This window comes from Bombina bombina, chromosome 3, assembly GCF_027579735.1.
Source record: "Bombina bombina isolate aBomBom1 chromosome 3, aBomBom1.pri, whole genome shotgun sequence".
NCBI lineage: Eukaryota > Metazoa > Chordata > Amphibia > Anura > Bombinatoridae > Bombina > Bombina bombina.
In genome coordinates, this window is record NC_069501.1 from 185704032 (window position 1) to 185717450 (window position 13419).

Sequence of the window (13419 nt, forward strand, 5' to 3'; positions counted from 1 at the left end):
AAGGAATGGAATTGACTAAGAAAACACTGCTGATACCCATATGATGTAAGTGCAGCCTTAAATGCAGTAGTAGCGACTGGTATCAGGCTGATAAATGTATGCGCAGTAGAGTTATTTTCTAGGGAATGGAATTTGACTGAGAAAATAATATTAATACTGAAATAATGTATGAGCCTTAACTGCAGTAGAAGCGACTGGTAGCAGGCTTAGTGATAACTTTACATAACATTTGAAATGTTTGTTTTTAAAACGTTTACTGGCATGTTAATCGTTTTGTGAGGTACTTGGTGATAAATCTTTTGGGGCATGATTTTTTTCCACATGGCTAACTTATATTTCTGCATAGAAACCGTTATATCAGGTCTCCCACTGTTGTAATATGAGTGGGAGGGGCCTTTTTTTAGCGCCTTGTTGCGCAGTTAAAATTCAATCACAAGTCTTCCTGCTTCTTCCTCCTTGATCCAGGACGTCTCCAGAGAGCTCAGGGGTCTTCAAAATTTATTTTTGAGGGAGGTAATCAGTCACAGCAGACCTATGACAGTGTGTTTGACTGTGATAAAAACGTTAACTGTTGAATTGATTATCCGTTTTGGGTATTAAGGGGTTAAATCATCCTTTTGCTAGTGGGTGCAATCCTCTGCTAATTTCATACATTTACTGTTAAAATTTGGTTGCTATAACTGAATTAGTTCATTGTTATTTCAACTGTGACAGTTTTTTTGTGTTTTTAAAAAGCACAGCAGCGTTTTTTATATTGCTTGTAAATTTATTGAAAGTATTTTCCAAGCTTGCTAGCCTCATTGCTAGTCTGTTTAAACATGTCTGATACAGATGAATCTGCTTGTTCATTATGTTTAAAAGCCAATGTGGAGCCCAATAGAAATATGTGTACCAATTGTATTGATGTTACTTTAAATAAAAGTCTTTCTTTACCGGTAAAGAAATTATCACCAGACAACGAGGGGGAAGTTATGCCGGCTAACTCTCCTCACGTGTCAGTACCTTCGCCTCCCGCTCAGGAGGTGCGTGATATTGTGGCGCCAAGTACATCAAGGCCCTTAAAATCACTTTGCAAGATATGGCTAATGTTATGAGTCCCTAAGGTGGATCGAGCAGTTTCTACTTTAGCTAAGCGTACCACTATCCCGGTGGAGGATAGTTGTGCTTTCTCAGATCCAATGGATAAAAAATTAGAAGGTTACCTTAAGAAAATGTTTGTTCAACAAGGTTTTATATTACAGCCCCTTGCATGCATTGCGCCCGTCACTGCTGCGGCGGCATTCTGGTTTGAGTCTCTGGAAGAGGCTATTCGCACAACACCATTGAATGAGATTATGAACAAGCTTAAAGCACTTAAGCTAGCTAATGCGTTTGTTTCGGATGCCGTTGTGCATTTAACCAAACTAACGGCTAAGAGCTCCGGATTCGCCATCCAGGTGCGCAGAGCGCTATGGCTTAAATCCTGGTCAGCAGACGTGACTTCTAAATCTAAATTGCTTAATATTCCTTTCAAAGGGCAAACCTTATTCGGGCCCCGCTTGAAAGAAATTATTGCTGACATTACTGGAGGTAAGGGTCACACCCTTCCTCAGGACAGGGCCAAATCAAAGGCCAAACAGTCTAATTTCTCCAACATTGGTGTGTCCGGTCAACGGCGTCATCCTTACTTGTGGGATATTCTCTTCCCCAACAGGAAATAGCAAAGAGTCCCAGCAAAGCTGGTCACATGATCCCTCCTAGGCTCCGCCCACCCTAGTCATTCTCTTTGCCGTTGCACAGGCAACATCTCCACAGAGATGGTTAAGAGTTTTTTGGTGTTTAAATGTAGTTTTTATTCTTCTATCAAGTGTTTGTTATTTTAAAATAGTGCTGGTATGTACTATTTACTCTGAAACAGAAAAGGATGAAGATTTCTGTTTGTAAGAGGAAGATGATTTTAGCAGACAGTAACTAAAATCGATTGCTGTTTCCACATAGGACTGTTGAGATGAAGTAACTTCAGTTGGGGGAAACAGTTAGCAGACTTTTCTGCTTAAGGTATGACTAGCCATATTTCTAACAAGACTGTGTAATGCTGGAAGGCTGTCATTTCCCCTCATGGGGACCGGTAAGCCATTTTCTTAGTCAAAAACAAACAGAATAAAGGGCTTATTATGGGCTAAAAAACTGGTAGACATTTTTATGGGCTAAATCGATTGCTTTATTTGTGCATATTATTCAAATTTAGGCTAACAATTGACATTTATAATCTTGGGGAACGTTTATAAAACGGCAGGCACTGTATTGGACACCTTTTTCAGTCAGGGGGCCTTTCTAGTCATAGACTGAGCCTCATTTTCACGCCATTAATGCGCAGTTGTTTTTTGAGAGCAGGGCATGCAGATGCATGTGTGAGGATCTAAGAATCTCTGAAAAAGCTTTTAGAAGGCGTCATTTGGTATCGTATTCCCCTCAGGGCTTGGTTGGGTCTTAGCAAAGACTGTATCTGGGACTGTATAGGGGTTAAATTGAAAAACGGCTCCGGTTCCGTTATTTTAAGGGTTAAAGCTCTGAAATTTGGCGTGCAATACTTTTAAGGCTTTAAGACACTGTGGTGAAAATTTGGTGATTTTTGAACAATTCCTTCATACTTTTTCACATAGTCAGTAAAAAAGTGTTTTCTGTTTGAAATTTAAAGTGACAGTAACGGTTTTATTTTAAAACGTTTTTTGTGCATTGTTGACAAGTTTAAGCCTGTTTAACATGTCTGTACCTTCAGATAAGCTATGTTCTATATGTATGAAAGCAAATGTGTCTCCCCATTTAAATTTATGTGATAATTGTGCCATAGCGTCCAAACAAAGTAAGGACAGTACTGCCACAAATAATGATATTGCCCAAGATGATTCCTCAAATGAGGGGAGTAAACATGATACTACATCATCTCCTACTGTGTCTACACCAGTTTTGCCCATGCAGGAGGCCCCTAGTACATCTAGTGCGCCAATACTTATTACCATGCAACAATTAACGGCTGTAATGGATAACTCCATAGCAAATCTTTTATCCAAAATGCCTACTTATCAGAGAAAGCGCGATTGCTCTGTTTTAAACACTGAAGAGCAAGAGGACGCTGATGATAATTGTTCTGTCATACCCTCACACCAATCTGAAGGGGCCATGAGGGAGGTTTTGTCTGAGGGAGAAATTTCAGATTCAGGAAAAATTTCTCATCAAGCTGAACCTGATGTTGTGACATTTAAATTTAAATTAGAACATCTCCGCGCACTGCTTAAGGAGGTGTTATCTACTCTGGATGATTGTGACAATTTGGTCATTCCAGAGAAATTATGCAAGATGGACAGGTTCCTAGAGGTTCCGGTGCCCCCCGACGCTTTTCCTATACCCAAGCGGGTGGCGGACATAGTAAATAAAGAGTGGGAAAAGCCCGGCATACCTTTTTGTTCCTCCCCCTATATTTAAGAAATTATTTCCTATGGTCGACCCCAGAAAGGACTTATGGCAGACAGTCCCCAAGGTCGAGGGGGCAGTTTCTACTCTAAACAAACGCACTACTATTCCTATCGAAGATAGTTGTGCTTTCAAAGATCCTATGGATAAAAAATTGGAAGGTTTGCTTAAAAAGATTTTTGTACAGCAAGGCTACCTTCTACAACCAATTTCATGCATTGTTCCTGTCACTACGGCAGCGTGGTTCTGGTTCGAGGAACTAGAAAAGTCGCTCAGTAGAGAAACTCCATATGAGGAGGTTATGGACAGAGTTCACGCACTTAAATTGGCTAACTCTTTTATTTTAGATGCCGCTTTGCAATTAGCAAAATTAGCGGCGAAAAATTCAGGGTTTGCTATTGTGGCGTGCAGAGCGCTTTGGCTAAAGTCTTGGTCAGCGGATGTGTCATCCAAGACAAAATTACTTAACATTCCTTTCAAAGGTAAAACTTTATTTGGACCTGATTTGAAAGAGATTATTTCAGACATCACTAGGGGAAAGGGCCACGCCCTTCCACAGGATAGGTCTTTTAAGGCTAAAAATAAGCCTAATTTTCGTCCCTGTCGCAGAAATGGACCAGCCTCTAATTCTGCATCCTCTAAGCAAGAGGGTAATGCCTCACAACCCAAACCAGCCTGGAAACCAATGCAAGGCTGGAACAAAGGTAAGCAGGCCAAGAAGCCTGCCACTGCTAACAAGACAGCATGAAGGAGTAGCCCCCGATCCGGGACCGGATCTGGTGGGGGGCAGACTCTCTCTCTTTGCTCAGGCTTGGGCAAGAGATGTTCAGGATCCTTGGGCGCTAGAAATAGTTTCTCAAGGTTATCTCCTGGAATTCAAGGAACTACCCCCAAGGGGAAGGTTCCACAAGTCTCACTTATCCTCAAACCAAATAAAGAGACAGGCATTCTTACATTGTGTAGAAGACCTGTTAAAGATGGGAGTGATACACCCAGTTCCAATAAAGGAACAAGGAATGGGATTTTATTCCAATCTGTTCGTAGTTCCCAAGAAAGAGGGAACGTTCAGACCAATTTTGGATTTGAAGATCCTAAAACAAATTTCTCAGGGTACCATCGTTCAAAATGGAAACTATTCGAACGATTCTACCCACCATCCAGGAAAGTCAATTTATGACTACCGTGGATCTAAAGGATGCGTACCTACATATCCCTATCCACAAGGAACATTATCAGTTCCTAAGGTTCGCTTTTCTGGACAAACATTACCAGTTTGTGGCTCTTCCATTCGGATTAGCCACTGCTCCAAGGATTTTCACAAAGGTGCTAGGGTCCCTTCTAGCGGTTCTAAGACCAAGGGGCATTGCAGTAGTACCTTACTTGGACGACATTCTAATACAAGCGTCGTCCCTGTCAAAGGCAAAGGCTCATACGGACATCGTTCTAGCCTTTCTCACATCTCACGGATGGAAGGTGAACAAAGAAAAGAGTTCTCTGTTCCCGTCAACAAGAGTTCCCTTCTTGGGAACAATAATAGATTCCTTAGAAATGAGGATTTTTCTGACAGAGGTCAGAACATCAAAACTTCTAAGCTCTTGTCAAGTGCTTCATTCTGTTCCTCGTCCTTCCATAGCGCAGTGCATGGAAGTAATAGGATTGATGGTTGCAACAATGGACATAGTTCCTTTTGCACAAATTCATCTAAGACCATTACAACTGTGCATGCTCAAACAGTGGAATGGGGATTATACAGACTTGTCTCCAATGATTCAAGTAGATCAAAAGACCAGAGATTCACTCCGTTGGTGGCTGACCCTGGACCATCTGTCCCAGGGAATGAGCTTCCGCAGGCCAGAGTGGGTCATTATCACGACCGACGCCAGTCTAGTGGGCTGGGGTGCGGTCTGGGAATCCCTGAAAGCTCAGGGTCTATGGTCTCGGGAAGAGTCTCTTCTCCCGATAAACATTCTGGAACTGAGAGCGATATTCAATGCTCTCAGAGCTTGGCCTCAACTAGCAAAGGCCAAATTCATAAGGTTCCAATCAGACAACATGACGACTGTTGCGTATATCAATCATCAAGGGGGAACAAAGAGTTCCCTGGCGATGAAAGAAGTGACCAAAATAATTCAATGGGCGGAGGATCACTCCTGCGACTTGTCTGCGATCCACTTCCCAGGAGTGGAAAATTGGGAAGCGGATTTTCTGAGTCGTCAGACATTTCATCCGGGGGAGTGGGAACTCCATCCGGAAATCTTTGCCCAAATAACTCAATTATGGGGCATTCCAGACATGGATCTGATGGCGTCTCGTCAGAACTTCAAGGTTCCTTGCTACGGGTCCAGATCCAGGGATCCCAAGGTGACTCTAGTAGATGCACTAGTAGCTCCTTGGACTTTCAACCTAGCTTACGTATTCCCACCGTTTCCTCTCATTCCCAGGCTGGTAGCCAGGATCAATCAGGAGAGGGCCTCGGTGATCTTGATAGCTCCTGCGTGGCCATGCAGGACTTGGTATGCAGACCTGGTGAATATGTCATCGGCTCCACCATGGAAGCTACCTTTGAGACATGACCTTCTTGTTCAAGGTCCATTCGAACACCCAAATCTGGTCTCCCTCCAACTGACGGCTTGGAGATTGAACGCTTGATTCTATCAAAGCGTGGGTTTTCAGATTCGGTGATAGATACTCTGGTTCAGGCCAGAAAACCTGTAACTAGAAAAATTTACCATAAAATATGGAAAAAATATATCTGTTGGTGTGAATCCAAAGGATTCCCATGGAATAAGATAAAAATTCCTAAGATTCTCTCCTTTCTTCAAGAAGGTTTGGAGAAAGGATTATCTGCAAGTTCTCTAAAGGGACAGATCTCTGCTTTGTCTGTCTTACTACACAAAAGACTGGCAGCTGTGCCAGATGTTCAAGCATTTGTTCAGGCTCTGGTTAGGATCAAGCCTGTTTACAGACCTTTGACTCCTCCTTGGAGTCTAAATTTAGTTCTTTCAGTTCTTCAAGGGGTTCCGTTTGAACCCTTACATTCCATAGATATTAAGTTACTATCTTGGAAAGTTTTGTTTTTGGTTGCAATTTCTTCTGCTAGAAGAGTTTCAGAATTATCTGCTCTGCAGTGTTCTCCTCCTTATCTGGTGTTCCATGCAGATAAGGTAGTTTTGCGTACTAAGCCTGGTTTTCTTCCTAAAGTTGTTTCTAACAAAAATATTAACCAGGAGATAGTTGTACCTTCTTTGTGTCCGAATCCAGTTTCAAAGAAGGAACGTTTGTTACACAATTTGGACGTTGTCCGTGCTCTAAAGTTCTATTTAGAGGCTACTAAAGATTTCAGACAAACATCTTCCTTGTTTGTTGTTTATTCTGGTAAAAGGAGAGGTCAAAAGGCGACTTCTACCTCTCTTTCCTTTTGGCTTAAAAGCATCATCCGATTGGCTTATGAGACTGCCGGACGGCAGCCTCCTGAAAGAATCACAGCTCACTCCACTAGGGCTGTGGCTTCCACATGGGCCTTCAAGAACGAGGCTTCTGTTGACCAGATATGTAAGGCAGCGACTTGGTCTTCACTGCACACTTTTGCCAAATTTTACAAATTTGATACTTTTGCTTCTTCGGAGGCTATTTTTGGGAGAAAGGTTTTGCAAGCTTTGGTTCCTTCCGTTTAGGTGACCTGATTTGCTCCCTCCCTTCATCCGTGTCCTAAAGCTTTGGTATTGGTTCCCACAAGTAAGGATGACGCCGTGGACCGGACAAACCAATGTTGGAGAAAACAGAATTTATGCTTACCTGATAAATTACTTTTCTCCAACGGTGTGTCCGGTCCACGGCCCGCCCTGGTTTTTTAATCAGGTCTGATGAATTATTTTCTCTAACTACAGTCACCACGGTATCATATGGTTTCTCCTATATATATTTCCTCCTGTCCGTCGGTCGAATGACTGGGGTGGGCGGAGCCTAGGAGGGATCATGTGACCAGCTTTGCTGGGACTCTTTGCCATTTCCTGTTGGGGAAGAGAATATCCCACAAGTAAGGATGACGCCGTGGACCGGACACACCGTTGGAGAAAGTAATTTATCAGGTAAGCATAAATTCTGTTTTTCGTGCCTTTCGTAATTTCAAGGCAGGAGCAGCATCAACTTCCTCCGCTCCAAAACAGGAAGGAACTGCTGCTCGTTACAGACAGGGTTGGAAAGGCAACCAGTCCTGGAACAAGGGCAAGCAGGCCAGAAAGCCTACTTCTGCCCCTAAGACAGCATGAAGAAAGGGCCCCCTATCCGGAAACGGATCTAGTGGGGGGCAGACTTTCTCTCTTCGCCCAGGCTTGAGCAAGAGATGTCCAGGATCCCTGGACGCTGGAGATCATATCTCAGGGATACCTTCTGGACTTCAAAGCTTCTCCTCCACAAGGGAGATTTCACCTGTCAAGGTGTCATATTTTAATATAGAAATGTTATGTTATTTTACTCATATTGAGTTGTTATCTTAGTGTTTTTTAAACACAAGTATATTTATTCAATGTTTGGTTCATGGAATACTATATTATAATCCTTCTTATACGGAGAATATTTGTTGGCATATCCAGAGTCTATCTGCTGGGGCTGGATGTCTTTTATTTTATGTGACATCTTATTTTTATGAGGTCATATACATGGATATTTTAATAAGCATTTTGTTTGCTTATCGCTTCCTTTTTGACTGTACCTTTATTTGTGTGTTTAGGGATGTTTAATTCCCAGTATAAGCATTAGTTGTAGGATGCCGGTTATCTCAAATGAGTTATTTTTAGTTTGTGTATTTCTTGGAACTAGCCCGTTTTTTATGATGATATAACTACTAGACAGTTATTTGGAAATTTGTGCGTTTTGTACAGTATCTGCCGCCATCTGGTGGCAGTTCAATGTAAAAGTTTTTCTTTTGTCTTTTTATAATCCCTTTTCTGTGGATCAAAGGATTTAATTCCTAGCATAGAACAACACAGTAGTATGCTAGGTTTAGACATGTATATTGGTTTAATTAAAGGGACAGTCTACCATAGAACTGTTATTGTTTTAAAAGATAGATAATCCCTTTATTACCAATTCCCCAGTTTTGCAAAACCAACAGTTATATTAATATATTTTTACCTCTGTGATTACCTTGTATCTAGGAACCTTCTTCCAGCCCCCTGATCACATGACTGTGACTTGTTATTATCTATTGTCTTAAATTTAGCATTGTTTTGTGCTAGATCTTAAATAACCCTCTGTGCCTGAACACAGTGTTATCTATATGGCCCATGTGTACTTTCTGTCTCTTTGTGTTGAAAAGAGATTTAAAAAGAATGTGATAAGAGGCAGCCCCCAAAGGCTTAAAAATTAGCATATGAACCTACCTATGTTTAGTTTAACTAAGAATACCAAGAGAAAAAAGCAAATTAGTAGTAGTAAATTGGAAAGTTGATTGAAATTAAAAGTCCTATCTGAATAATGAAAGTTTAATTTATACTAGACTGTCCCTTTAACAATCTCTTTCATCTGGGGAATTGTTTATAATGTGGTTGCATTTTTTTGTATCATGCAAAATGTAATTCTATATACTCCTGTTTTTCCTAATTTCTATAGGAAGTCTGTATATTACTTCTCTCCTTCTGAGGTCTATATGTCTGACATGTCTGTTGTCCTATGTTATAGGGACTTATTTTTACGTTGTCCTTTTTTTTATTTCTAGAGACTTAGTTTAATTTCTTTCTTTTGAGACGATTTTGACTTTCTTGTGTTCGTAGACTGCTCTATTTTATATATAGAGCCCGATAGTTATCTCTCTCTTATTGAGGGGATTTTTCCTATGGGTCTGTGTCGAGGTATGAGGTCATGTATCATACTTCATTTATTAGCGTTTCATGACACTAATATTTAATTTGATATGCTTCCTTTTTTGGAATACATTTTTATAATTTTCCTCATACTGAGGGATATTTCCTTAGGTCTGTGTCTCAAGCTTTCATCAGATGTAGTAGCCTGATGGTTAGCTTAGCTGCCTAGCAAGATACATATACCTGTTCTTGTATGTTTTACCATAAGGTACGGCGTAAATACCTTTATTGGGGCTAATCTAAGGGTTTCTCTTGGAGTCGGGTGATGATCCCCCACATTGTATCCTTTTCTTCAGGATGGCCTGGAGAAAGGTTTGTCAGTCAGTTCTCTGAAGGGTCAGATTTCTGCTCTTTATTCTTTTTACTCAAACGTTTGGCAGATTTGCCAATTGTTCAATATTTTGTTCAGGCCTTGGTCAGAGTCAGGCCTGTATTTAATCCTGTTGCTCCTATATGGAGTCTTATCATTGTTTCTTAGAGTTTTACAACAGGCTCCATTTGAGCCTATGCATTATTCTGGAAAGTTTTTCTCCTCGCTATTTCTTCTGCTCGTAGAGTTTCTAATCTTTTGGCTGTACAATATGATTCTACTTACCTTATTTTTCATGAAGATAAGACGGTCCTTTGTTCTAAGTTGGGATTCCTTCCTAAGGTATTGTCGTATCGCAACATCAATCAAGATATTGTTGTTCCTTCCTTTTGTCCTAACCCTTCTTCTCAGAAGGAATGTCTGTTGCACAACCTGGACAATTTTTTTTTTATCTGCAAGCAACCAAAAAATTATTTGCTATCCTCTGTTCATTGTTTTTGCTGGTAAGTGTAAGGGTCAGAAGGCCTTATCTTCTTCTCTTTCTTTCTGGTTGAGAAATGGTATCAGGATAGCTTATGAGACAGCTGGACTCAGCCTCCTGAGAGAATTACAGCTCATTTCAAATTTGATACTTTTGCCTCGGCTGAGGCTTCTTTTGGGAGAAAGGTTCTTCAAGCGGTGGTGCCTTCTGTTTAGGTTTGCCTGTCTTGTTCTCCCTCCCTTTCAATCTGTGTCCTCTAGCTTGAGTATTGGTTCTCACTAGTAATTGGAATGGAATTGTGGACTCTCCATGCCATAGGAAAGAAAACAAAATGTATGCTTACCTGATAAATTTCTTTCTATCCGAGCATAGGAGAGTCCACAACCCGCCCTTTTTACACGGCACATTTTTGGTATAAACTCATGCACCTCTATACCCTTGTGTTATCTTCTTTTTCCATTTTCCTTTGGCCGAATGACTGGGGATTATGGGTAAGGGAAGTGACACTTAACAGCTCTGCTGGGGTGCTCTTTGCCTCCTCCTGCTGGCCAGGAGTTGAATTCCCACTAGTAATTGGAATGAAATCGTGGACTTTCCATGTCCGGAAAGAAAGAAATTTATCAGGTAAGCGCAAATGTTGTTATTTCCCATTCCCAATTTTGCATTGATATTAATACACTTTTTACCTCTCTGATTACCTTGTATCTAAACCTCTGCAGACTGTCCCTTATCTCAGATCTTTGACAGACTTGCATTTTAGCCAATCAGTGCTAACTCGTAAATAACTCCACAAGAGTCAGCACAATGTTATCTATATGACACAATGAACTAGCACTGTCTAACTGTGTAAAACTGCCAATATGCACTGAGATAAGAGGCGGTCTTCGGCTTAGAAATCAGTTTGAGTCTACCTAGGTTTAGCTTTCAACAAAGAATACCAAGAGAGCAAAGCAAATTTGATGATAAAAGTAAATGGGAAAGTTGTTTAAAATTGTATGGCCTATCTGAATCAATAAAGTTACACTTTGACATAACTGTCCCTTTAAATTAGTGTTCCAGATACAGTTTGCTTTGATATGTATTGTTTGCTGTTATTGCAGAACTCTCATACACTTGATATCTTGTTCCCTTTTCAAGGCTCAGACCCAGGATATTGTCCCAACAATTGGATTCAGTATAGAGAAGTTCAGGACATCCAGGTACTTGTTAAACTAACTTGTTTATTTCCTTGTGTAATTACTTAGTGGCATTAAGTGCTTCTGTATCTTGGCTTTTGTGTGTTGCTCCTTTCTTAATACAGGATTATGACACCTACAATAATTCTTTGTGATACATCTCAATGTGGAAAACATGCTCCAGCATTAATGAACAGTTAAAGGGATATAAAGCAGTCTGTTTTATAGTTGTAATAAAAAGCACTAAGCAGTGATGTATACTTTAAAGAAATCATTGAAATATGTGTTATTTACCATAAAATGATTTTAGCTTTTATTTTTTAACTTCATTTAAGCTTTTTGTAGTTAATCTTCTAGCTCAACTTGAGCTGTTTTTCTCTAGCATTCACTGAACATTAACAGGAAGTAAGTTTATTGTCCATGCTCAGGAGAGGACAGCATGTAACTTAAGTTCTCAGCATGTCAACTCCCTTATCACTAAAGGCAGTGGCTACATTGAGAATTTCTAAGTGCTCATTTTGCAAGAAAAAAAGTAAGTTATTTGCCATTTCTTTCATCATTAACTGTTTCTTTTTGTGTTTACTTTAACATTATTTCTTTCATGTAATTGGCAAGAGTCCATGAGCTAGTGACGTATGGGATATACAATCCTACCAGGAGGGGCAAAGTTTCCCAAACCTCAAAATGCCTATAAATACACCCCTCACCACACCCACAATTCAGTTTTACAAACTTTGCCTCCTACGGAGGTGGTGAAGTAAGTTTGTGCTAAGATTTCTACATTGACATGCACTTCTCAGCATTTTGAAGCCTGATTCTTCTCAGAGTACAGCGAATGTCAGAGAGACGTGGAGAGTATCACCTATTGAAAGCAATGATTTTTCTAACGGGGGTCCATTTCATAGGTTCTCTGTTATCGGTCGTACAGATTTATCTCCTACCTCCCTTTTCAGATCGACGATATACTCTCATATACCATTACCTCTACTGATAACTGTTTCAGTACTGGTTTGGCTATCTGCTATATGTGGATGGGTGTCTTTTGGTAAGTATGTTTTTATTACTTAAGACACCTCAGCTATGGTTTGGCACTTTATGCATTTATATAAAGTTCTAAATATATGTATTGTACTTATATTTGCCATGAGTCAGGTTCATGTATTTCCTTTGGCAGATTGTCAGTTTCATATTTGGGGAAAGTTAATATTAAGAAATATTTTTCTTACCTGGGGTTTAGTCTTTTTTTTTTTTCAATTGACTACTTTGTTTCAAATTGCGTGCTAACTTAGGCTCGCGGGTGCGCAAAAATGCTACACTTTATTGCGTCATTCTTGGCGCGGGAATTTTTTGGTGCGAAAGGCACGTCCGTTGACGCAAGTTCGTCATTTCCGGCGTTGTAATTGACGCAGAGGTTTCACTCAGGGTTGCGTTGTTAGTGATGCGAGTGTGTCATTTCCGGACATGGTTGGCGCCAAAAATGTTTCAGTTACATTGTGCGTCATACTTGGAGCCAAATTTTTTTCATTATTTATTTGCCCCATTGCTTTTTGCCTCTTGCCTTTTTCTATGTTAGAGGGTTATGCTATTTTTTCCATTCCTGAAACTGTCATATAAGGAAATTGATAATTTTGCTTTATATGTTGTTTTTTCTTTTACATTCTGCAAGATGTCTCAATCTGATCCTGCCTCAGAAGTATCTGTTGGAACTTTGCTGCCTGACATCGGTTCTACCAAAGCTAAGTGCATTTGTTGTAAAATTGTGGAGATTATATCTCCTAATGTCATTTGTATTAGTTGTCATGATAAACTTTTACTGCAGATAGTGTGTCCATCAGTAATAGTACATTGCTGGTTGCATTTCCTTCAACTTCTAATGTACATGATATACCTATGAATTTTAAAGAATTTGTTACTGATTCTATTCAGAAGGCTTTGTCTGCATTTCCACCTTCTAATAAACGTAAGAGGTCTTTTAAAACTTCTCATAAAGTTGATGACATTTCAAATGACCGACAACATAATGAATTATCCACCTCTGATGAGGATCTATCTGATTCAGAAGATCCTTCCTCAGATATTGACACTGACAAATCTACTTATTTATTTAAAATGGAGTATATGTGTTCTTTGTTAAAATAAGTG

General features: G+C 40.1%; 1 protein-coding gene across 3 annotated transcripts in view; it reads left to right on the forward strand.

Annotated features, from left to right (window-relative positions):
* Window positions 1–13419, forward strand: part of ARL6 (ADP ribosylation factor like GTPase 6) — a 474277-nt gene that overhangs the window by 117892 nt on the left and 342966 nt on the right. For all 3 annotated transcript variants that reach the window (XM_053706042.1, XM_053706044.1, XM_053706043.1), the window contains exon 3: window positions 11240–11301. In XM_053706042.1, coding sequence (XP_053562017.1) covers window positions 11240–11301 — 62 coding nt within the window. The remainder of the gene's footprint in view (window positions 1–11239; window positions 11302–13419) is intronic.